This window comes from Rhipicephalus sanguineus, chromosome 5, assembly GCF_013339695.2.
Source record: "Rhipicephalus sanguineus isolate Rsan-2018 chromosome 5, BIME_Rsan_1.4, whole genome shotgun sequence".
Taxonomy (NCBI): Eukaryota; Metazoa; Arthropoda; class Arachnida; order Ixodida; family Ixodidae; genus Rhipicephalus; species Rhipicephalus sanguineus.
The window spans coordinates 139,716,342-139,743,339 of record NC_051180.1 but is presented as its reverse complement, the minus strand read 5'-3'; the positions used below and the strand labels follow the sequence as shown (position 1 = coordinate 139,743,339).

Genomic DNA, 26,998 nt, shown 5'->3' with positions numbered 1-26,998 from the left:
CGCGATCAGAGTTGCCGATACCGGCTCGCCGTATAGTTCTTCTCGCACGCAGGACATATATACACTGCGCCGCGCGCATTTATACGGCTCTTGAAAGCGTGGCGAGATGAAAAAATGAGAAAAGAAAAAAAAAAAGAGCCAGCAAGGAAAGGGAAATGCGGCTTCTGGAAGTCGCTTCGGGCTCTTACGAAGAGGCTCTCGAGAAATCTCGAGGATGAGGAGAGAGAGCGGGAATACATAGAAGTATACTCTAATACAACAGCCGCAAGGTAGCGGCAATAAGAAGAGCCGTAAAGATGCATATAGATCGGTATGTCTGTTTGTATATAGATCTGGCGGTTCGCAATCGATAGACGAGATTAGCCGGCTAAATAAAAAGGGGAACCCGTATATAAACGCGGGCGCGGGTTCATAAAAAAGATAAATAGGGGAGAGAAGGGTCTTCTTCAAGTTGAAGAGAAAGAGAAGCGTATATTCACCACGCAATTGGAATGGGGTGGGCTTTGGAAAAGCTCTCTTGTGTTTGTTGCTGTTAATCTCCTGCTGCAATCTAGGGGGGCCGTGCAGATTAATTCCTTGAGACTGGTGGAGAAGGGTGGGCGTGGGCGAGGGGAGGGGGGGAGAGAGATAAACAGAGAGGTTCGATGCTCCGTGCGATGCTAGTATAGAGCAGCTGTTTCGGCTGGTGTGAACGTTCGTGCCTCGCGAGAAGAGCAAAATGGTACTTCGATGAAAGAGGACGAGGGGGCTTTGGCGGATTAAATGCTTTCGTATGCGTCGTTTCGGGCTTTAGCGTAAACGCGGCGCGCGGTGCTCTGTGCGCAGTCATGCGCGGCCATTGTGTGAGCGCTTGTATATTGTGGGTACGTTTACGGTGGCGCATTGCTGCAGCACAGACACTACACGCCGTCCTGCTTTCTTCGGGGTTTAACAATCAAGTCGGATAATAGGGGTCGTGAGTTCGAACTACGCAAACGTTGCCCACATACGTATTGATTCTCAGTGGTTTAACCTTTGTTATATCGAAGCCTACTCGAATGACTCAACGAATAAGAAAGACATGGTGCAGTATGGATTTGTACTCCCCTTCGCACGGTCGTTCACGTTTCAGGTTATGTGTATATAGAGAAGCGAGCAATCAGGGAATGAGCATGCTGAAGTTGGTAGATTTATACAGCTGACATTACATGGTTGGTACTGAGTCTAAAGGCATGGGGAGCTTCTAACCGCATGACCTGAAACTCCGTGGGAAGTATAATAACGTCATGTCGTTTATATACTCCGCCACTTAGCAAAGGGAGTATAATGACGACGTATGCCGTCTTCACTCCGCTATGACGGAGTAAACGATTCGGGCATGGTAGCTTTTATGGCTTATGAGCTCATAAAACTCCCATTTCGCTTAATTTTTGCTCACAGTGTACATCCTGCAACCACGGCGAAAGGTTGTTTTCACTGATGGAACGTTATTGTCCCGAAGGCATTACACGAAGGGGGCATGGGTCGAGCTTCAGAACCCTGCTCTCTCTGTAAGAGTTGTGAAACACAACTCTTCAAGTAATGAGAACACATTCGGACAAAAAATCAGTAAGTTGCAAGCGACACCACCATCCATAAGCGCTTTGTGCGTATGAACATTTATTCTGTGTAATACGAGAGCTTGCTGGGTGTCGCCGTATAAAATGTTCACTTTGTTCGTCGTATTTACCATATATCGTTCCCGCTCTCGCCAGTAGAGTAATAACATGCCATACAGTCCAACCGCTCTTCTAAGCCCTAATACAGACTGGAGCGCCGTGGAACAATGTGAGTTCAGTAGCATAGGCGAGATACGCTGCGTGTTCATTGTTTATTCCCATACCCTATTCATCCCTTACAAAAAATCCTATTGAAAAATAATTGAAAAGCTAGTGGTCAATGTTGACGCATTGTATTGAAAAGTATTTGAATGATATTTGAAAAGTTATTGAAAAGTCAATAAGCTCACCATTTACACCCATTGAAAATTGGCCGGTGATATTTTATAAAAAAGTTATTGACACAAAAGTGATTGAATAGTAGTGAACCTGTTATTGAATAGTTTATGAGCTGCAATTCAAGTGGCATTGAAATTTGATGATCTAGTTATTGAAAGTAAATGTACAGTATGTCGTAATAGTTGTTGAATTCTTGTAGACATGCAAGTGTGATATATATCCTCCCCCTGAAAGAACAATGCCTATTGAAGCACATGCCACAGTAGGCATGGTCCAAAAGGTCTTGCATAGAACCTCTTGAAGAATGCCTGCTGAGGCACGTGTTTACAATATAAATTGCAGTTTCTTGGGCTTCATAAAACACTTTTCGTAACTCTAATAACAGCTGCTAAGTGCCCTTTATGGGTTTTATATGAGCACACAGCTATCTGTAGATAGGCACTGCTGGTGTATGCTTGCATAAAAAGCAATAAGAGGCCAGCATAGTTAGTGTTATTGTGGCAGACTATGCCAACTCACTCTGGACGGGAAACAGCAAGCTACATGTACACAAAAAGCAAAGAATAACTTAAATCTGGTCAGTTTACTTTCACTATAGCTGAATTACAGTAGGTAAGGCACAACTGCACGGAGGCAGATCGCGCTTTCAATAACTGCAATAGCAAAAGCTTTTTATCGCCTGTTATAATGCTTCAATTCTTCCAACCCCGCATAAACCTGGAAACAAGGTAATCTGCGCGAGAAATAAAATACCAGGACACGGGCACATAAGTCAACTGAATGACACACACACAGACACTGGGAGAAGTCAACTCTTTTATAAGTTCTGTGACCTTTCGTTTTCTTTCAAGAGCCCAAGGAAAAGAAGAAAACGCAAATATGCGGACAATCTATCTTTATTTATGCAAAAACTGCAAGCAACCCCACCATCAGAGATGAAAGCGATAATTTGTTTGGTGTAGCACTTGTTTCAAAATAAAAAGGGTGACTCCCACCTGCAAAAAAAAAAAAAAAACAGGAGAAAAGGAAATTGTTATATAAGTTCGTACCTAGCAGAGGACGGTGTGAACAGGCGAAAACTCGATAACATCGTACGGCTACAAAGGGGCGAAGATGCTACAATTAACCAGGCTGAAGCGACGCGCGGGAGAACGACCACTTTGAAGGCGGGCGTCGAAACAGTCAAGGCAAAGTAACATCTTGGCACTAGAAAGACGCCCCACTTATGTCCCTAAAACAAGATTTTGAACACTCACTCGCCATTCGAAACTATTCCAAAATAGCGCAAATAGCGCAAAGTAGCTTTGCAGAGTCAGAATCGTAGTACAGCCGCTCGAACGTAAACGTATGATGTATACCTTGAAACAAGCTCCGTTATGCGCGGCCAATAAAAGTCAGTACGTTCGAAAGCGAACGTAAATCGTAACCTACATTTATACTAGGACAGTGTAATCCTGCATGCCGCAAATATTACGCAGTCACGTACTTCTGAAACATGTCGCGCATGTAGCCCGTGATGCAACAAAACACGCATTTTCCATCGCTTTCGAATATAATTGTGCACAGGTAAAGAAAATAACTTACCTTCAACAAGAACAGAGGCCTGTAGTTTAAAGAATCCGCAAATCCAAGCAATGGTAAGCGCACATCAAGGTGATCGCTTCCGTCCCTCCATCTAAGCAGAAATGAAAATGCGACAGTCTCGCACCCAAACTGAGACGTCCATTTCTCCGCAGGAAACGTTCCGGGACTAGGCTTAACTCCAGTACGCGTATAACGGCCACTAACAGGCACTCCAGAGGAACGTAGTCCTTGCGTGCAGGTACACGAGTGCTGAACATGCCGCGAAGTAGCTTCTTCACAGCTGCGTTCATAATTTCCGTGAATCACGGCACTCACAGAGCACGAACCGTAGCGAGAGGAGACTAGCGCGGCGAGCGCGACCAGCACGTTCGAATTCCGCGTACTCGACTGACGTCACACAACGACGCGGATGGATACACCGGATAGAGCACCAGCGCTACGAAGCCCGTCACGAAGTTAGGCGGTAATTACTATTATTAAAAAAGTTACGTAAAGCTTGCTGGTTAACGACCTTCGCACTCTGCATGTTTGTTGACGCAATGCAACACAACAGGTTTATTATTCTTTTGGCGTTATTTTCTTAGTCGCAATAAGACATGGCACGCAAGCTCGAGTTCAAGCGTTCAAGTTTCAACGTGTTTTGCATGGAGCAAAGGCGTGCGTTTGCGACAGCAGGGGTAGTAATAAAATAAAATGAAAAGGAATGATAGTCGCTGGTACATCACGTTTCTCTGGTAGATGTATGCGGTGAGCATTGAGAGAATGGTTTAGTCGACACCGCGTACAGGCAGGCGCTGTATTACGTGCCGAGGCCCCCCACCATTCATAGGTAGATACTTTTACGTCATGCCCGCGATAGCGTTAAAGAGCTCGTTTCGCAGAAATTCCGGTGTCGGCGGCGGCTTCTTTGGTTGCGAGCGAAAAAGCAGCGTTGGCCGTGAGCGAAAATTTGAGGTAGATGCAAATAAAGATATCAGCCATGGGGCACCGTACTTTGGCTTTCCTTGCGGCACGGTTTGGGTCTCTACCGAGGCGAAGGCAGGCTAGCGATCGGCAAGGCGATACTCACCCGTATACATTGGACACACAAAATATTGTTGTAATAAATGTGCTGATGAAGAGGGCGCAAACCTTTACCTTTACAATACGTATTTCGCGTGTGTGTGCGCGTGCGCGCGTGCGTGCGTGCGGATATCGCTATCGCGTTCAAGTTTAACGGTTTATCAATTTTTGTTACTGGCTTTCCTCCACAGCGGTACATAAATGGTGCCTATCCTTAAACACTGCTTATGACCGTTCAATCCTCAAACGAATCTGCCTTTGGGGCCGCCGCGGTGGTACAGTGGTTACGGTGCTCGGCTGCTGATCCGAAGATCGCGGATTCAATCCCGGCCGCGGCGGTCGCATTTTTAATGGAGGCGAAAGTGCTAAAGGTCCATTTACTTCAATTTAGGTGCACGTTAAAAAGCCCCAGGTGTGTCATATTTCCGGATATGAGCTCTCCACAACGGAGTGACTTACAATCATATTGGGGTTTTGGCGCATAAAACCGCAATAATTCATTAATTAAGCTTTCTTTGTGTATTCAGCTGCAGTACAGTTTCTGCGCACTGTATACCGTGTCCTAGGAGGGTACAGTTACCTGCGTTGCTTCGGGTACTAAAGCAAGAAGTCAGCAATGCTTTGTTGCCGCATGAAGAGTTATGTAGTGGGTCATTCGGTTAGAGCTAATTAAAACGGACAGGCTTGAGAAATCACGTTGCCGAAGGTAGCTAGTAATATAATCCCACGTAGGGACCCCCAGGCCAAACTTGAGGGCCCGATCGAGGGCACGTACTCTGGATGGTCAGGGTTTGGTCATTGAGTTCGGGGCTTCGCAAGCCTCATGCGCTTCTGAATATCAGTTACCATTGCTACATCTCTGTATTACTGTACAAGGTTGCGTAAAATGTGGAGCCGTATTTAAAAATAAAATTGTATTTTTTGTAATTTATTACATTACTTGCAGCAGCAAGTTCTGCATATGCTTAAAAAATTTTTGCTTTACATTAGCTGACACATAGAGAGCGTCCGTGATGCAAGTAGTGCTGTAGTGTTGATTGTGTGCAAGAGTATTTGTTGCTTGCCGGTAATTAAATGTCATGTATGCCGGCTACCAAAAAAAAGGCAAATAAACCTACTACATGCGCATGTGTGTCTGGGTTTCTTAATAAGATGGCAAGAGTGCTCGTGATCTTATCTGTAATAAGTTTCACGCCCACCTTCATACATCCGCGGCCGGTCCTATACTCAACCACCGTGCAACATAAAATCAACAAAACATCAATATATTTTTCAACATGTACTTTTGATTGGAAAGAATCAATGACAATTTCGTTGTCTAGTCATTGAGAAGATTCAACGACATTTGACATTTAGTTGAAAAGTCATTGATTCAATCATTCATCAATGATTTGTCAACAGTTACTCAATAGTCATTTTTATAAGGGATTGCCGAGAAGAAGGGTCCTCTTTGTGAGAGCGTTGTGTCACGAATAAACATATTGGAAGTTACTGCCTGTGTCGTCACTTGTGTCTGGCTTTCGCGTTCTTCTTACTCTAGTGACATGTTTTTTTTGTTTTTTTTCACGTAAACGTCATATCATAGCTGAAGAGCATGTTCTCATACAGAACTTGGAGAATGAATGGTTAAAAAGCTTAAGGTAAACGACAACGCGCGAGTGCTTATGACCATGACACTTCATGGGGCGACCAAAGTGGTGCTTGCAGCAATGAATGACGTCTCATCCCGACAAAGTTGAGTTGAGCAGTGACGGCGACGTGTATTCGCACTTCTAAAAAACAAAAAGAAGACACTAAGCGCGATTTGCCACTAGAGATGCTTGAAACAGGCTGGTTGCATCTACGAGCTGGTCTGCGTTAGTAGACCAAAGCGCGATACAGAGAGATAATGAAGTAACAACGTGGCACACTGCATACACCAATCGATTATATAGTCGCATGCACTGGGTAAGTCTACATGCATGAGTTCTGGCTAGCAAATAAGCGGCCCGCCTGACTATACCCGAACAGTTGGTCATCGCTGCCAATGTTTATTGCAGCTAACACTGTATGATATGTTAGAAATAGGAGACATAAACACAGACGCAGGGTTGCCAGGTCAAAACGAGAAAAACTAGCAAAAAAAAGGAAAAAAAGAACTATCCAAAAAGTAGCCAACTTATGCCAAGGGCAGTAAAACTGGTCAAAGGTAGCCCCGAGCGCGTGAGAACAACTGCGACATTTTTATTTACATTAATAAATTCAAAATTCCTTTGGCTAAAACAATAAATACAACATGAACATTTCGAAATCAGAATTACGGATATACATGGATAAAACGTTGGCTTAAGCAACCATTTCGTGCAGGATAACAAAGTTTCTTGCGCTGTCTTTAAAATGGAAGTCTCTTAACGCGTCTTGCGTAACTGTTCTTAAAAGGACTGGAAGAAAATGGCCTTGTGGCGACAATAAAAATGAGTACGCATAAATGTGCTCAAAATCAGAAATGCTTAAATTGAAGCACAGATTGTAGTCAGTTTGGCAATAATTTCGTTCGTGATGATGAAGTCCGAGCACTTAACATCCCTCAGTCACAGTCCGAACCTATAACCCTATAAGAAATCGCGAAAGCAGTTCGTGGGATATCCGACTTCTAATGCCGATGAGTACATGCAGAACGACTTGGATGCGGAACGCTTTCGATTGTCCTTGTTCACTGGCACTCACGGTTTAAAGTCGCATTCCGTAATAGGTGGTCTGCAAAATTAGGTCCCAAGCAACAGTCCTCGAGCATTCAAAAAACATTTCCTTTTGTGTAAGTCAAATGCCAAATTCAATTTTGGGAGGTGTAAAGATGCGTTAGACGCCGTGTTTTGTTGCCACATACTCGAAAGCCAGCGGCTAAGACGTCACCAGATATCGACAATTTTGTCAATTTGGACCAAATCGAGAGAACAAGGTACACTTGGGCACTGTCACTCAATTCGATTCGCAGCTGCAGGTCAGGTGTTATATCTTTGCGTTAATTTTGGCAATCATTTCCGTGGGATACCAAAGTCGGGACTGTTCAAGTTCCTCAGCATCAGTCCCAACCGAGACCAGCAGACCATCATTGTTTTTCTAAGGCCAACTTTTCGTCAAGGATGTCAATAAGAAAACTCGCTGGGCTTCTGCGTTTGAGATCAGCTGAGGAGCTGCTTAACTGCTCTCTTTGCAAGATGGGTCATATGGTTTCTGCCGGACATTTCTTGGTAGTTTTGGTATCTTCGTCCAAAAATCGACGACTGGTCTCATGTGCCTGTAGCTTCCACTTGTAAATCCCTGAACTCCCGTTCCAGCTGAAGCTGCCAATATGCAAGTTCTTCGATCGTTTGACTGAAATGAAAGCGCCCCCGTAGGATCCACGATGCCGATGGACAAGCTCGAAAATGTTTGAAGTGCCGTGATTGTAAGGGCGGTGGTTCAAATATTTGCCAAAGTCGCTGCATATTATGAGCAACACACATTTCGATCCATATTTTACAATAGCCAAGCTTTATCAAAAGCAGCCAAAAAGTAGCCAAATAGCAAAGCCAAATTTTCCCCGCCATCAGCCTGAAAATGTAGCCAATTTGGCGCAAAGTAGCCGAACCTGGCAACCCTGCACAGGCAAACGCATGGGCGCTATGCGCTGTATATACATATACTGCATTAACTGTAGCGATGAGTGTTCTACAGCTTACTTTAAATTACGAGCTTTTCTGCTTCTTGCGTGGAACGTAAATTTTCACTCTTTCTTATGCGAATATATAGAACAGACTGATACCAATTCCGCTCCTTCTTTATTTTTTTATTTTTCGTTTTCTGACATAGCAACCGAGTTTCTGTTGGCCGCATTTTAGTCACCGTTCCATGGAAGCCTAGCCAAAACGACGAAAGGAAGGAGGGAAGGAAGGAAAAAACAAGCGGAAAGACAGGGAGGTTAGCCAGTTCTTAGACCGGCTGGCTATCCTGTGCTAGGGGAAGGGGTAAGGGGGATAACCCCCTCTCGTTTTTTCCTTTTCTTGCTCTCCTTTTTTTTTTTTTTTTTTTTGAAGTAAAACGACGAAATATTGTGCATTGAACCTACCAGCAAATATATGTTCGGTGTGCCAACAAGAACAAAATTTTGCTGTTCGAGTGTGGACAGAATAAAAAACACAAACGCAAATAGGATTTGGCTTCAGCGTATGTGTATTCTTTTTCTTTATTTATTTCTTTGCTTCCCTCAGCACATACTAGCGCTCATATTCGCCACGAACGGCATATAGCGGCAATATAAAATTTAGGATCACTGTATAAGGTCTCCGACTGTGTATGTGCGACAAGCGAAAGGCTTATCTCAAGCCGTAAAATACAGGCCACGGCAACGCCACAGTACGTTCGACATAACAATGGAACATTTTTAAAACCTCGAATGGGGACAAATTAAACGAGACCACGCGCGGGGTGCAATCTAAACAGCGCCAAAATAGAAACGTGGCACAATCAGCGCCAGGAGGATATATATGCCAACTTGCACGAGGTGCGTCGGCAATATAGTATTGTTCCAAAGGGTCCTACGTTTGAGGGTGACGCTGCAGATGTAGAATTCAAGTCGTATATCAAACTTAAATCACACGTTCTGCTTGTCGTATAGCCAGCCCATAAAACAAAATCAGAGCCAGGCCGGGAAGACGTAAGAGATTTACTTGTCAAGAAAGCTGCGCCGAACTGTGCGCATATATATATATATAGCTATACACACATAAAAGGCGTAAACCGCACACCGTTTCACGGGTTACCGGCGCTTGAACCAACAAGGACATTGTTAAGCAGGATCGACTTACGCGTACGTAAGAAAAACACCCGACATACCATAAGAGCGAAAAAAATAAATACATAAGTCGTCCTCTTGCTCTTATTATCATTTTCTTTTTTTTTGTTTGATTTTCTGCTGACTGTGATACATGCTAGGCGGAGAAACCATTAGATTTCGTTTAGTGTACAGGCTTGGAGCGCCTTCACATGGGCTGGAATTGAGATCACCGCAAATGGTGGCGAGGAGGTATACACGATTGCAACTGCGAACTGAGCGACAATAGATTCTCGTTCACTTCAACGGCTGCTAGTGGTCTTCGAAGCGTGCAGTTCGACCGCTGCTATGTATGCCGGATCATCTCTCCGCACGCAGCACGCACGCACGCAAAATGTGCACGTATGTACGTGCGTAGCACCGTGCTGCACTAAGCAACGTGTCGCCATTCCCGTCCAAAAAAAGAAAGAAAAATGGCGTCACGGGACAAAAGAGTTCGGGGTTGTTTCTCGGCATGTGGTGGTGGCCGCAGTCGATGCTATGCGGTGTCTGCCTATTTCCGTATAATACTGTTCAGAGCAAAGAACACCTTACAAAGAAAGCACTATAGTCCATGCGGGACAAGGAATTTCAAGGTCACCGTGAACCAGAGTCAACGGAAAGAAGCTGTTAGAACGGGGGCTCGGAGGGGAAGGCAAGGCGAGAGGGTTTAAGTCAAAGCCCCTGATTTACGGCATCGGCTCTCCTAACGCGCTCCTACAGTTCTCGCAGCTAGCGTGGCGCGCCGAGCGGGCATATAAATCCCGCGCAATAAAGAGCGAAGGTGTTCTCAAGTGGCGGCCGTATATAGTGGCAGCCGCGCAGTTCTCAACCGCGAAGGGGCGAGGTGGGAGCAGGCGATAGGCGTTTGTCTTTCTGCGTATTAGTATAGGGGGCGCCCGTAATGAGTCACTTGAAAACGCCCAGCGTTTCTTCCGACAGCCCACTTATATGTGTGTGTTTGTGCGTGTGCATGCTGGGAGGCAGCTATGGCTGGAGTGGTGGTTGGGTCGGAAAGGGTTATGAGTGGCGTGCGAAAAAAAAATGGGTGTGAGAAAAGGAGCGACGTCGATCGGCTTGTGACACTGTGAGTCGAGGTCCCTGACGCGACCCTTCGCGCCGAGAGTTACATGCGTAAAAGAGAAAGAAAGAAAGAAAGAAAGAAAGAAAGAAAGAAAGAAAGAAAGAAAGAAAGAAAGAAAGAAAGAAAGAAAGAAAGAAAGAAAGAAAGAAAGAAAGAAAGAAAGAAAGAAAGAAAGAAAGAAAGAAAGAAAGAAAGAAAGAAAGAAAGAAAGAAAGAAGCCTATAAGAGGTATCCACGTGACATCATCCGCAAGGGGCGCTAGCGCGGCAGACGCTATAGACGTGGTTAAGCGCGGTCCTCATCTTAGGACTATACAACCAAGGTGCTTGGCCGAGCGTGTTGTTTTGATATCTTTTCTCATCTTTTCTCATGACATCAGACTGTCGCATGCCGGATCGCTGAACGACCACGGCTATGTTGGCCGGATCACTCGCTGGCGATATAGGCGAATACATCCCATAACGCAAGAAACGGCCCAACTTAAGAGGACTCGACGGATGGTCCGCGCCATATCGATAACGTAAAATTACATTTTTCTTTTGCTCACATTATCATTATTGTTTCAAGATTTTCAGGTAATTTTGTTATCACAGATTATCAAAAAAGTGGTAGATAATGTGATAATATACTTGTTCGTGTTTGATACACTGATGGGCATATATCTCGGTACAAAAGACGAAACGTTCAGCCTTTTGCATGTTTTCTCTTCTCCTCATTAAACCTGCTTCTTTTGTTCACCCTTAGCAGCATATTAGACAGTCGGTGTTTGGATTTTCCAGAGGTTATCCCTGCCTCCGCGAAAAACAAAGGAAGTAAGTTATTTAAGTGATTTCCCACGTTTTTAGACATTAGCAAACGCTCAAAAAGCGTGATTTTTACACAAACGTTATAAACCCACACGCACTACATTTCGCACAAAACTCTACTTTGACATGCCATTTCACTCTCTAAACCTCCATGATGCTTGGTTTTATTTGGGCTTAAAGTCCCAAAGCGATCGACTCAGTCCATGAGATACACCGCAGTAAAGGGCTCCGGGTGATTTCGACCAACTGCGGTTCTTTAACGTGCATTAATATTGTACAGTACAGGGGCCTCTCGAATTTCGCGTCCATCGAAATGAGGCCACCGCGGCCTGCTGCATCGAATCCGCGTCTTTCGGGACAGCAGCTGAGCACCGTAAACACTTGGATACGGCAGCAAAACCTGCATGAGTAAACTGTTCGCACGTCATCAGCAGCGCTTCCAGTCACCACTGCGCTCCGAAATTTGCTTTATGAACCTGTTTTCTTAGCCTAAATCCGGTGCCTTACCATTTGAAATCAAAGCGTCTTAAGCGCGTACGTTATATTTCCTTGAAAGCCCCATGACGAAACTCGCCATCTTACTGTGATCTCACTCTGAAGTACACTTGTTTTCTGCTTAACGAACGCCGTTAATTCCAAGCTGCTTTCGGCGCAAAACCTTTACGAGCGTAACGTGAAGCGTTCTCGTGGATTTCCAGAATAACGCAACTGGTCGTAATTGGCGTTGGAGCTACGCCGAAAGCTTGCAAGCAAAAAAAAAAACAAAAAAACAGAGGAGGCCGATAAGTATCGCGCTCCACTCCACTACCTGCGCTCATAAAAAAAAAAAAAAAAATCTCAGGGCGGCGTTGAAAAGCAATTAACGACGAGCGAGAGAGAGTAGTCCTGGAAAACAACAAAAAAAAACGAAAAAAAGATATGACGCTCCCTGCGTTTCTGAAATCCATTTACGCCTTTCGATTACTCTGCGTTCAGTGTGTGCGTCCGTATACGTCCTTGCCAAAGAACCCACTCACCGAGACAGATATCGTCACAGATCTCGAACGCCTCGTGTCTCTCTGTACACATCTTGGAACGATTCGAAAAGGCCAACTTAAAAGCTTCTTAATGGGGAACCGGCCATTAAAACTAGCCTTAGCATCGAACCGTTTTGTTTTTGCCGCATTCGCTGCCGGATGCATGCGATTTAGGTACGCTATAAACTGCGAATTTCCTCATTATGTTAATGACGTTCGTCGGAGAGGAAACTATATATAAAGGAGCGTATATGCGAGTATTCTCTGAGGCATATAAGTGGCGTGCACCTGTCCTCGATGCTTTAACGCGCACTTTGGTATTTAAGCTCACCGAGGTCGAAGCGACGGCCTCGCGGATTTCAAATGATCGAGTGCATATACTTAGATATATAGCATGCGTATTTGGGAACGAGTTCAGTGAAGGAACTTCAGCATGAACGGATGACGCCATACCACCTTGTTACGTTACTGCACTTATTCTGACGTCATCGAAAGGGCAGGCTGTGGGACAGTAGCGTCATACCTACATAAATGATGAGGGAGATTTTAAAACACAATTCCGCCATAAGACTTCTGAGAAATCCGGCAGCCTGAAACTCCATGTATATATATAGTATATGACGCTTACACCGCTATACTTCAAGTGGGTCTCCCGCTGTGTTAGTGCGCATGCGTGTTCCGCGATCAACCCACGATATTCGGTTTAACGTGACAAATGGCCAATCTTCGGGTTCATTCGCTGTGAAACAGTACATATTGGTCGAATCGGAATTAAAAATCAGAGCGACTGTTTCTGGTTTCTTCATGTTTCTCAAGTATAAGATAGCGTTCTTCTTTTCCCTCCGCATATATTTCTTCATAAATCAAATGACGTACTTTACTTGCGTCAGGCGTCCCGAAAAAGAGATACACGGAAACATGTTTGACGCACGTGCCGGTTAGTTTTCGGGAAAACTGAATCAATGCAGTAACGTGGAGATATATGCATTCCTGCGTGTTGAGAAATAAATATTTTGGACGGACAACAAAAGAAGATTTCAAATGTTTTACTGATCAATCTGGTGTCGCTTATGCTGTTAAGTGCTTTTCCGGATCCCATGAGTTACCCCCCAGTAATGTTCAGTTGTTCCGTGCTTTAAAACAACTTTACAATGTGTGGTACGCTTGCAATACTGCACCCATATTGCTAATAATATGCCAAAACGTCTTAGTATTAAAACGAATTACTCTGAAAAGTATCCTGTAAGTTACACTCCGCATCAAAACTGCAAAGCGGGGTCGATCTATTCAACAAATCGATAATTTCCAAATATATGCATGACCCTGCCTAGCAGGTCACCAAGAGCGCCCTTGGTTCAACTGATATCGTGAAAATGTCGTAACAATAGGGCGAACTTCACGCATTAAAAAAAAGTGCATTAAGAAAAGGAGCTCTGGGGTGATTTCCGAAGAAAGCGTGACTTTCGGCGGCATTAAAGACATTAAAAGCGGCGTCCAAGCGTCAAGTCGGTAATTCCATTAACTACATAACGTAGCACCTTCGGCATCGAAATACGTAAGAATGCCGAGGAACATTTTTGGACGTTCTGGCTAGAATTTCATTCACCAACACACAAAAAGCTCGCACGTTTTTTTTTTGTTCTGTGTGTGTGTGTGTGTGTGTGTGTGTGTGTGTGTGTGTGTGTGTGTGTGTGTGTGCGTGCGTGTGTGTGTGTGTATGTATGTATGTGTGTGTGTGTGTGCGTACGTACGTACGTACGTACGTATGTACGCACGTGTGTGTGTGTGTGTGTGTGTGTGTGTGTGTGTGTGTGTGTGTGTGTGTGTGTGTGTGTGTGTGTGTGTGTGTGTGTGTGTGTGTGTGTGTGTGTGTGTGTGTGGCTGTAATCGCACGACTAAATGACCTCCCCATACGGCCAGCAAAAAGGAAAACGGGGCCTCTTACATTCTCATTCCTGGGCCGCCGGATTTCCATATAAACGCGACCCATAAGAAGAGCGGTTCACCTGAAGTGACATTTAAATGGCAATCCCCGAATGCAAGAAAGAGCGTGCTGAGTCATCGCTCATAACAACAGGCGTCAAACTATAGCGCATTTAGCTTCAGCTTTTATCCTTCGTGCGTAGAAGTGAAGTAAATTAACGGTTCGTTTTGATTGAACGTTTGTTTCTTTTATATACCGACTGCACTTCTTCTGCGTCATGCGGCACTTTGTTATTTGACATGCGCAAAGCCGTCACCGGGGTTCATTGATCGTTCTCCTAGGCGTATACGTTAGACAGCGGCGCAGCAGTGGTGATGGTAGCGGCGATACGTCATCAAGGGGTCGATGACCTCCGTGTGTGAGCTGTGGTGTTTACGGAATTTTTCTCCGGCCGAGAACAAAGCTTTTCGGCTTCGTCGCAGGTGGCTGGAGAAAGTAAATAAATTCATATAGAAAGAACGAGCGCACGTTGTGTATTCTCTGCGCACGGTTATACGACCTGATAAGAAACTGAAATGTCGCGCTATTCACTCAATTTACTATTTTTGTCTCGCTGTCAGCTGCGTCACATTGCCTACGCTCGCTGTCACTCCGAAGTGCCTGGAAAGGGTACAAAGGCCGCCATTGTCGTGGGAAGCTTCGATAGTGCTGACATTATAACAGCAAATGGGACTCAGTAGTTTTTCAAAAGTGCTTTAAGCGGAATAAAAACCTATATTAGAAAAGCAAAGACATCACGGGACTACTGCTTAGCTGCCAAAGAATATTCTCAGTGAAACAATGAAGAATCAGACATCTTTGGAGCTGATTTCAAGATACACAATGCCCTCCGTATTGCGGTACTAAACACGATGACATGGGTTCGACTCCTGGCTGTCACGGCTGAGTTTAGATGGACGTTGAGCGCAAGAACGCCCACGTATTTACATTTTAGCGGCGCGTTAACACTCTCAGAACTAAGAGAGTGCTGGGCACTCTCTTTGGGAGAGTATATTCTTGTCCCATATTTAACTCTCTTTTCCAGAGTAAATCACCTCTTCTTGAGGCAGAGTATAGTAATGCCCCCCGAAAGGATTACAGTACTCCACCTCAACAGAGTAACGTAACTCTTGCCGAAGCAGAGTAGCCGGACCCCTCCGAAAGGAGTAGTAGTACACCTCAAGAAAGAAATAGCAGAACTCGGGCCAAATAGGGCCTTAAAATTGCATTTGAGAATTTATTCAAGCGTAGATCGTAATGATGACATAATAACGAGCACTGCGACAAAAAAAAAAGACGTGAGAAAAAAAAAAGCACGCGCAAGTGAGGCCGACGCGCCAAAAAAGCACGCGCAAGTGAGGCCTCAGATTGTGAGGCCGACGCGCTACCACAACGCCACACTCGGAGACGACGAACACGTCCTTTTTCTTTCATGTTGTCACTGATTGCACTGACCACATTGGTGATCTGTCTTCACTTTCTTGTTTAGAAACGCCGGTTTGAGTATCTCCGTACATGCGACAACCAACTACAAGATAGTTCATTTGTTTGTTTTGTACTTCCCGGTATCAGAACGTCAATCCGGCCCGTTTTTCTCAGCAAACAAGAGTAGCGTAACCGAGGATATGTGCGGCATTCGCACTGACCAGCTAAGCGGTTGGTCATTTCTGTGTAGAAAACGCTGTACTTCTGAACTGCACATTGAACACTTCAGTTTTCGTCACGTCCTTGGACATAGTTTCGGTCATTATTGTTCACGTTCCGCGACTACAGCCGTAATAGCGCACTGTAGCCGTACGGACCCTTTAGCTTAGGGCAGTGTACTCCGTGCGCGACGTTCGAGCGAAAAACGTGGGTACTGAAATACGAAGAATTTAAAAACCTGTCGAATGTAGTTTCGATCGTCGACCGACTCGATGAGGTGATATTCGCTTATTTAACTGCACAAATACAAAGATAAAAACGCGGATATTAGGCTTTATTCCAGTGCCTTCCTGTACAATGAAAAGCACTGGGAGGAGCTGGATTCTAGTGCATTCCAGTACACTGAAAAGCACTGGGAGGCGCTGGAAACGCTGCTTTTTTTTATTAATTGTAACCAGCCCCACGACGAATGCAGTGCTCTCTACTGTATATGCGTGTGCTTAATAATGAGTGGTCATCGCTCGCGGTATGCCGGCACATCGACATATACATGAGGAGCAGGAGTATAACAGTATTCTACTCTGTCATGCCAGAAGAGTATACGGGCATTCCACTCTCTCAGATGGAGGTAGAGTATAAGCACATTTCACTCTTCCTTTCGTACAGAGCGAACGTGCATTTCACTCTATGCGATGCTTTGCGAGAGTAAGAGAACGCTCTGAAGAGTAAGTCGGCTTTCTTACTCTTGCGATACGCTTACCAGTTTTTAGAGTGAAGGAACCCCGGATAGCCAAAACTAATTTGGAGACCTGCACTCTATACAGCGTGCCTCATAGTAATATTGTGGCCTAACCAAGTAAATCCCTGAAATTTATTTTACTACACTATTTCTTTTAGGAACTAAGTAGGGCTATGAAGGATCAAGGCGGTCCAAGCGCGAAGAGTTGGAAGCCGCACTCGGTTGGTGTCACGCGGGCCTATGCAGGAAAAGCAGCCTGCTGTAAAACTCGGCCTTGTCTGGCGCTTCCCAAGCGATACGGCCAAACACATTTATGTGCCTGGAATTAGGTATAAAGCAGCCAACATAAGACAATCCGAGACAAAGAGAGCCCCCCATTTTTTACGCTTCTTCGCGCGAGCTGAGGCGCGTAACGACAGGCGGAACAAAGGACTGTAAATTACGAACGAAACGAGTAAGCGGCTCGCGCATGTTGCTTATAGCGGCCGCGATAACAACCGCGGGCCGGAAGTGCGCACGCGCAGATTGTAGCACCTGCCATGCTTATATACTGTACAGTCACATTTATTGCGCATTTCGAGCCGTTATGTGTGCGCGTATAATTAGGCGCATCGCATTATTGCAGGAAGTTTACGCTTTAGGCGAGAACTTCAGCAGCGTCTTGGAGCGGACTGGCTGGCACGACGGGTGTAAACCACAGATGACGTCACCTGCGAGATGCGCCCGTCCGTGCGTATACAGGCGAACCGGAAACATAGCGGTGGGTCACATTATGTGTATGAAATTATAATAATTACTGATACTTTACGTGCCCGACTTATTATACGATCACGAGGCAGGTAGTTTTATGAGGAACGTCGTGGATGGGAGGGCGGACACCGGATTAATTTCGACCATTAAATGTGCACCTGAATCTAAGCACGCGTGTGTTTCTAGCATCCTACAAGACGCGGCCGACAAGGCAGGGAATCAAACCCGCGCCCTCGAGCTTCGCAGCGCGAGCGTATGAAATTGTGTGCGCTTAACAAGTTTTCAAAGGTTCCAACTGACGGAGGCCGATGAGTGCGCAGGTTAGTGCAGTTTTATCCCTCAGTCCTTCTATATCTGATTAGGTGACATAAATGTCATTTAAATATTTAACATCTACTCAATTCACGTGTCACATTTTTTCATATTTATCTCCAGCACCTGATACGAAGTAACAAGCCCAGCCCGCAGCCCTGCTGACGCAGATTCCACTAAGCTCTTTCTCGCTCTCACGTTCGCTCAATTTAAGGCTAACCTACGCATGTAGCCTTTTTATAATAAAAAAGAAAACGTATGTACGTTTCTTTATACTGGAGTAGTTCTTCCCATCAAAGTGCAGCCATCCTTGATGGTTGACATATTAGTCAAGGCGGCTGGCCATTGGCAAAGTGCGCTTACGAACCTAGGGCTGCGTGAAAGCCTATGGGCACCTGGGACCGAAATTGCGAGGTTATGTCTTTCGTAGTGCGCTTTGTTAACGGCCAAATTGGCTTTGCTAACATGTCCAGCAGTGGCCTCCGTGATCAACTCCGGCTACAGGAAACGGCGCGCTGCCGAATATGATCGCGAAGGGCACGGTCCGGCATCATAATTCGCTGAAGTATTGTCTTGCGAAAAAAATCTGCAGCGGAAGTCGTTTTTATCATATTTCATTTCGTTAATCGGATTCTTATTGCAAGTGTCAAAATAGCTTTCCACCATTAAAGACGTCAATGTACAAACAACATTTCTTTTCATGCATGCTGATGTGCAGACGTATACAGACCGCCACGTTTACATGTGGTCATACGTCATTTCCGGGAAAGTATGCAAATGCTAAATGTAATCAGTATTCTTTTATTACAGTTTCAATTAACACCCACAGTTTATCAAGCAAACGCGCTTTGAAGTGCGTCAGCGTGTTGGAAATTCTAACGCGAACGTTGAGGAAACACTGTTGAAGTCGATGGTACTTTGACGAAAATATTTTCGATGTTCGGTGCTCGCCAATCATTAGCTATAGACGTATGACGTCGCAAACAAAACTTTTGCACGCACGTACACACGTGTCTACTCTTCAAATTAGTCTGCATATTCACAATATATACCTTTAAAAAAATAAAAAAAGGTCCATGACATTGTACTTCTCAGAGTTTCACTTTTGGTTGTTTATTTTTGTTTAATAGGAAAATTAAACTATAGCACATTACTGCATCGCCACGTCGAACGAGTTATTCGCCGCACCATGCTATCATGATAGTTGCGGATCTTTCTATTTACACGGGCGAAGCTTGGTAACTGTCTTGCTAATTGATACGAAGAACATAAAAAAAAACAAGTCTTTAAAAAAACAAACAAAGGCCGCGAGTTTTTACGGTATTTTTAGCCCCGGCTACACGCGAGAACCAACTCTGAATTGATTTTCCCGAAGATTTTGTCGTTTATCAAAGTCGCGAGCTGTGTTTGTTGTATAGCATATCATGGGATTAGAGTGCGGCGCTCCCATAGATCACGGGAGGGTACAAAACACACACACACACACACACACACACACACACACACACACACACACACACACACACACACACACACACACACACACACACACACACACACACACACACACACACACACACACACACACACACACACACACACACACACACACACACACACACACACACACACACACACACACACACACACACACACACACACACACACACTTGGCGCCAACTATGTGTCTATTGTGTTCTCTCGTGTCATGTGTTATAGGTGCTTGGCACTCGGTGTTTTGATTTTCCTTGCGATGAATTGTCCTCCCATTGTCACTGAGGGACATTTATTTTATACAATTTTATAAATATTGTGCAGGTAACTAACGTTCCACCACTCAACGGTTATACCAGCTTTGTATAAATGCAAGAGTTTCAATACAGACAGTTGCAGCAGCAGCAATAAAGGGAAAAAAGTGGCACCATGACACGTATCAGGAAGAAATTTCATTAGAGATTCGTAATAACAACTTCAAATAAATTCTTCAATTTAGCCAGAAGCCTTTAAGCGAAGCGCTTTAATAGGGCGTGACAAGTGAACTTCTTTCCATAGGTTGGAGGTTGTGAATTAAAAGAAGCGAACATCACGTGACACCTCAGTAATATCCTGATTGGCTAGCCCAAAGTCAGCTATAGCCAACAGAGTGAGGACCTGGGCTTGTCGGCACACACTGTAACCAGTTTATAACAGTGTACAAACAAATTTTATGACGTCATCCGCCCCTATGCAGGAAGAGGAGCAATACCTGTAATCGACCGCACATTTTGGCGCCACATCTCTTGTAGAGGCCAGTATTAGTCATAACTTTCTAAATAAGTGCCTCGTCATAACAGCAATCGTCAAGACGTGCAAACTAAGTGCACTTGTATGCGTCTTGAGGACGACGGGCTTGTACAGACACCTCTGACCAGAGGCGCAATACAGATACGTAGCCAGCAATTTGTTACCGCGAAGGGCAGAAGGGGGAGGGGGGGGGGGGGGGGTTGGACCCTTATACATGTTCGTGCGTGCATTTGTCTGTGTGCGCGCACATATACACAAACAACGTGTGAGGTGAGGGTGGCAATTTGGGCAGCGCAGGCTAAGGGACAGGGGCAAAAGAAAGGCACACGCGACACAACACAGCGCTAACACAACGTGTAATAATTTGGGGGCGGGAAGCTGATGCCCCCCCCCCCTCCTCTTGCCCCCAGCTACTCCAATGGTGGAATCTCATACGCGTCAGGGCATTCAGTGCGTCTTTCCTTCTTGATTTCATTCCCCTCTTTCCCATCTTTTTATTTGCCAGCGTAGGGTAGCCAACCGTACGCTGTTTGCTTAACATCCGTGCCTTCTACTTTTCTGTTTCATTCCTTCCTTCTAAGGGCTACCATTTTATTATTTGTTTGCGCTTGAGGCGTTTCTTCCTGCCAGCGATGCAATAATTCAATGTCATACGTCTTGTCTTAATTGATCATTTGTATACCGATAAGTTCACAGTAATCTGTACTAAAAGGTTTTGCACACAGTGGTTGTTACCTCATTCATTTATTCTTGTTATCAAAAACAGTGCCAGTCAATACAGGGCCTGGGCATGCATATGCACACTTTGTAATTGACTGTACGATTGTGGAACTATTAAAACTGTTCTGATTACGAGTCCCAAAAGACTTAAGATAGATTATGATCCTTGATGTTCTTAGCATCAACCGTTCCTAAATATAATCACTAAAGCAGCGCCAAGGTTGTATATACAGCAAAAGAAACCACAAGACTAAACGACGCACGGCTTCTCAACTTGCTGGAACATCTGCTTGTTTTGTGGAACGATGGGCACACAGTGTTTTAGTCATGCGCGCCATTGCCCAATTTGCGTTTTTCGCCATTGGCGAACCAGCTTCGCTAATAATATGTCCGGCATTAGGTTTGGTTGAAAATTTCTCTTACGAAAAATTCCATAGCGTAAGACGTCTTTGTGAATGCGGGCATACGTTCTGTATCACCTCACGTCGTTTCCAATGTGCGACAAGGACACATCCCTGAATGCACTCAAGGTGTTTCGATCCTCACATGCCGACGGGACAGTGACATTGTGCAGCCTTCCATTGTATATGAGTATGCATATCACTTTGTATATACTCGTGCAGAATGCGCCGCGAGCTCACGCGCCGTCGATTGTGGAGACGACGTGTAAAGAATGTTGCGGTGACGGATCGGGTGCTCATGGGGTGAATGAATATGAAGTGAATAAAAGGCCCTCTCAATGTGCCGTACAAGAATAACGTTAACGGAGAAAGTAGATGTGTGAAAGATGACACATTCATTTGAACGAGGAACTTTAACGTTCCGCAGGCGGGCCGTATATATGGCTCTTTAATATCGTATAGCAAAAACAGCATGTCAATAGAGTTGTAGATACGAGCCGCAAACACGAATGCGTTTGTTTACCGCCGAAACCATGCGCAACTTCTGAGGGCTGTATATAAGCGACTGGCGTGACTATTAGATCGACTCGGTTACAGACACGAAGCTGCTGAGATTATGTTTTCGGTATACTTTCAACACCATATTCAGGACAAGCACACTTTCATTTAGGATGCGCCACTTGAGGTTGAATTAACAGATGACATGAACTCATACAGGCTAAAAAGCATGATGGTGGCCACTGTGACAATGCGACCTGAAGCCCCTCGTAATAAAACACAAAAATGCCAACACCGTTAACCACGCTGAGATATGACACGCCTGCAATGCGGTTGTTAAAGGTTGATTACTATATTCACATATGCAGTCATGTGAACTTGCGACAACATGGGCAACAGACGTTTGTAAGTGTTTAAGAGGACTCCGTATTCCCACCCTGTCTAGGTGACGTTTTTCTATTAATGACTACCCTTATTAAATAGTGCCGGTTGTTTACGCTGAATCCAGTGCCGCGACCACCTTCTCCAATGGTCAACTATCTAACCTCTGTCGCTGACATCTGAAAAGTCCCGTAGCTTCCTCTTCCTGATGTGCTTTCATTAGTTTGCAGCGAGCCTATTGAATAAGAATACACGGTGAAAGAAGCCGTCCCTTGTTTTCGCGGAGCATGTGCGGTGCTACGAGTCGAGATGTACCACCATCTGTGTGCGTCGGCAGCGCTGTTTTTTGGGCCTTTTACGCTGTCACTTATGTACTTGACGCAGACACAAGCACAGGCAGCAGCCAGCGTTCTCCCGCATCTCGCCAGCGGCGACCGTGCACGGGCCACTGGAACGAGGGGTCCGATGTGACAACCCCGACGTCTCCGTCACGTCCTCACCTGCAAGCGCCATCCAAGGGTAGCGCGGAACGTCGGCCAAGGCGTCCTCGGGCCTGACGACTCCGAGCCGGGGAAGCGGGTAGGCGAGTTCAGCCGCGGCCAGGAACTGTTGGGAAGCCATCAACGATGCGGTCGCTGCCGGCGACGTCGCTGCGCCGCTGGCTGCCGCGGCGGCGGCGGCATGCGACCCCAGACCCAGGGCTGCGGCCGCGTATCCAGCCGCCGCCGCTGCCATCGCGTCCGACTTGGCCAGGTCCATGGACGTGAAGTAGCCCAGCGGCGACGCCGCCGACGTCGACGTCGGCGGCGGTGCCGCCGCGTGCACGAACGGGTACATGTCCGAGGCGCGCGTCACAGTCGTCGTCTGGTAGGGACGGAACGGCACCGGAGCGGCCGTCACGGCGGAAGCGACCGTCGCTGCCACCGTCGCTGCGTCCGGCGGTTTCACGACGCTACTTCCCAAGAGGCCGTCCATGAAATTGACGCTCATGGCTCATTATGTTGGCAGGTCGCAGTTTTGGTCAGACTCCGCGGCACGTCTTCCTCGTCTTCGTCGTGGCTCGACCGGCAACAGCTTCCACACCACACGCACGCACGCACAAGCGCGTGCTAGAGAAAAAAAAGCCCGCCGCCTGCAACAGCCCCCGTCGCTTGCCGCGGCCGTCGATGCCGCCGGCAGAGAGGAGCCCCCCCTCGCGGCCACGCTTACCCTCGCCGCCTCCTCGCAGACATCAGCTGTGCTGCGAGGGTAAACAAGACACGCCAATGGCAGAAACCGGCCAGGTCCCGCTTTCCACGGCAGCCAATGGGCCGCCCATTCACGCCGGACGTGAAACAAGTGCGACACACACACACACGCTCGCGCGCGCTCGGCGTCGGGCGCACCCCGCGGCTTTGGGAATCACGTGACAACGATGATGCCCGTTCCGTAGCAGCTCGGCAAGCTCGGTTGTGCCTTCCACGCGCCGGCGCTCGTTAATTACGCGCTCTTCGTCATGCGAGTCGTGTATGTATGCCTGCTCAGAGTCTAGATCCAGCGCCCTCTGGAATCCTCGCCCTCCCTTCGCCGCCGAGGCGCCCGCCCCGCACAGCCGGGAAGGAATTATACACTCAAAATGGAGGAAGAGGAAGGAAAGCCATAGACAGGCGAGAGAGAGAGGGCCAACACCTCGCTGAATGCCTCATTAGTCTTTATTCTGACGCGCCTAATGCGCGAGAAATGATCGGCGCGCTGCCATCGGCGCCAGCGATCGCGTTCGAGCAGCTGCTATATAACGGCAACAAGGCTCGGCGTAGCACCTCTGCGTGTTTTCCTCTCGGGCAAACGTACAACCATGAATGCGCCCTCTCCCCTGCCTTCTCCACCGCCAATCTGTGTCGGACGGCGCGCGCACGAGCGCAAATTGATCGCCACTTGAAGCGGCTTCTGATTTACGCGCACACGACATACCTGCTCCCTGTCGATCGCATTCGCAGCCTTGTTTCGCGTCGCGGGACTAAGTCGATACGAACCTCCCGCATATAACCGGGCAACTATGCACAACTTGTCCGTCACCGTTCTTTACTGGAGCGTCTGGCTGCCACTTGCGAGAGGCTAGAAACCTTCCACCTGACTAATCTTTTCGATGATTTTCTCCTGTTCCGTTGCCTTGTTACAACTCGTTCGTAGCACGCTTCCCCACTATGTCATTTTTTTTCTTTCGCTGACCCTTACGTCACGACGAAGAAAGCAAGCAAATGAACAAATGAACGGAATTAAGCATTTCGTATCGTCTAAGGATTCGAGCATGCATCGTTTTTCTGCTTTGTGCGAAGCGAAGTGAAAAATGTCCGATATTTTGTGTTTTCCCACCTCCTCCTATGCACGTGAGGGAGTGGTTGATTGCGCGCCCTTCAGAAGTCGTTTAAGCGGGCGAATGAAATTCTATAGCGCAGAGTTCCTTACAACAAGCAAACCCTGATTTGGTTCCCAAGCTTTGAAGTGGCTGCTCACGCATGCTGTTTTAGCTGCTTACTTTCTTTCTACAGCGGCTTGGCAGGCAGTAAAGTTTAGACTAGCGTACGAGGACGAAAATTCAACAGCGGAGGAAGCGCGGAGAAAACGCTCGCGGAGAACAATCGGAGCTCGTTTTGTGTGCATTTAGAATGTCGAAATATTCCTGCAGAAAAAAAAAGGGCTATGGAGATCACATTTCCACCTGTTTGTTTTCTTTTTTATCTTTGTGTTGTAATGCCAATGAAGAGAAAATGTTATATTATTTTCATTTCATGAAATTAAATTCGCTTGTTTTTTTTTTCTCTTTTCTTGGAGGGGGGGGGGGGGGTAAGTTTTTGACGATTTATTGCATTCACAGTTCTGATTTGCGACCTCCTTGTCAGCTGCGCCGATATAAAAACGAGTACTTCTCATCTTAAGGTTCGGAGAATCCTGCTTACTGTTGCAAAAAATTATAGTGCGATAATAAATAAAAATGAAAATTATGCCGAACAGCATTTGGTAAGCTAAGGTAAAAAAGTGATTACACAATAGCTTGATGGTTTGCTTGTAGCACTAAGCACTTCTTTTTATTTTATTTTTTATTTTTGTAAACACGCCCTCTGCTCACTATAACGATATGCCCCAAGAATATAAACCTGTATGAAGCTTATTAGCTTAAAGTGCAACTATGACAACATTTCCGTTCTCGCTATCCATAGCGTCTCTGGAGTCCGTGGTGGCATGTCCGCATAGGCCCATGCAGTAACCGATGAATTATTCACGCTTGACTGATCGAGGCCTTGAGTGATGTATGCGCTAGACTTCGTATTCATCGGAACGTCATTCTGCTAGTATACTAAAGCCTGAATTATACCTATCACTATTTAGCCCATGGTATAAAACAAGGCCCAGTGGTTGATACAGGCTTCTATTTAAATTTTGACGCTCAATGCACAAATAAAACTAGGAAAGCCAAGTGTGCACGAACTATAACATCCACGAAATATTGCTGTCCAACTGTATTTGTATGCTTTTGATATCTGTTTTAGACATATACAAGCGAAACATACGAAACTTATTGCTGACATCCCAGAAATAACATACATGCTCTGCAGGTCATATAGTTTAGTAAAAGTTTAAGGCACGAACGTTGGTGCGCAATGATAACTACTCAACTTCAGCATTACTATCAACCTTATGACGGTTCACGTTGATACTCACTTCTACTCACAGATACTTCAACAGAGCGTTCATACGCCAGCTCAATATTTATTGATCATGAGGCGTGCCTTGATCCCCCCTCCCCTTGCAAATTTTTCAAGTTCTTGAAAAAAATATTTCGTGTGAGTCATATCTTTTACTGCTTACTGGATTGCGATCACTGATAACTCGTATGTGAAGGTACAAGATCGAAATGCGTATCATACAGCCCCGATTATACGAGATATTCGCGTTTAAGTGTGTTGACATCCTGATCGAAAAAGCTAACTATACGCTAACGGGCTCATGAGTCAACTCACTCAGACTCAGATCGAGCCGTGAGTCTGAGTTCGAGTAAGTCCGGCTGAGGAATATTTTGGTGAGTCTTAGTCCGAGTGAGCCCTAAGGGCAAAGTATATTCCATGAGTGAGTCTGAGTGAGCTCCATATTTTTTGCCGAATAAAGGTAGGCATACGCAATAAATTCGCAAACAATTGAGACAAAGTAGTTCTCAGGCTGAAAAATTCTATTACAGCTATAGGAAATTCTGCCACATGGCAGAGAATGTAATAGTTCAGTGTGTAACGGACAGTGACATAACAGTGATAATTACAACAGAATATTTTACCAAGCTGCAGCGCTAATTACACGAGGACGTAGGAAAGGGATCACGACCACGGGTGGAACCTGAGGGGGGATCTAGATCTCCTGACCCCACTACTCCCCCTCCCCCTCCCTCCACTTTAATTTTGGAATGTATAAGCTGAGTATGGGTGTTGACGCCCCATACTCAGCTTTAGTTATCAGACTTCCCCCAAGTTGCACCCCTTTCGGAGAAATGCTGTATCCGACGCTGATCCCGTCATATATAGAACAGACGAGTGATCAGTTGCCGCAAGCTCGCCCAAGCTTTTATTTAGTGGGGAATATGTTACAGTTTGCAGCATTAAAATGGACAAAACATGTGCAAGAATTTTTTAAGTAAACCAACACTTAGCCACTCAGCGCATGCATAAACCTTAAAAATATCTGGTCGTATAAAACATACACACCCTGTACACACGCGCGCACCTTGTTTTGTTCGTGCGCATGCATACGCATACGCCTGTGCGTGCTTGTGCGCAGGAGTTTGTTCAAATACGTACATTTATTTTAACCCAGAAGCGTATCGCGTGTTGACATATCGTTCAATGACGAAAAACGCACCGATTCTTTAAGTAGAATAAACATGAGCATAATGCACTCGCGGGTCATATAGAGAATTTTCGAG

The 26,998-nt window shown here is 45.8% G+C and overlaps 1 protein-coding gene across 1 annotated transcript in view; it reads right to left on the bottom strand.

The window, feature by feature from the left end:
- LOC119394280 (homeobox protein abdominal-A homolog) overlaps positions 1 to 23,417 on the bottom strand; it is a 61,434-nt gene extending 38,017 nt beyond the window's left edge. Inside the window, exon 1 of the mRNA XM_037661563.2 lies at positions 22,551 to 23,417. Within this exon, the coding sequence (XP_037517491.1) occupies positions 22,551 to 23,040 (490 nt within the window). The 5' untranslated portion in view covers positions 23,041 to 23,417. The remainder of the gene's footprint in view (positions 1 to 22,550) is intronic.
- Positions 23,418 to 26,998: the final 3,581 nt, after the last annotated feature.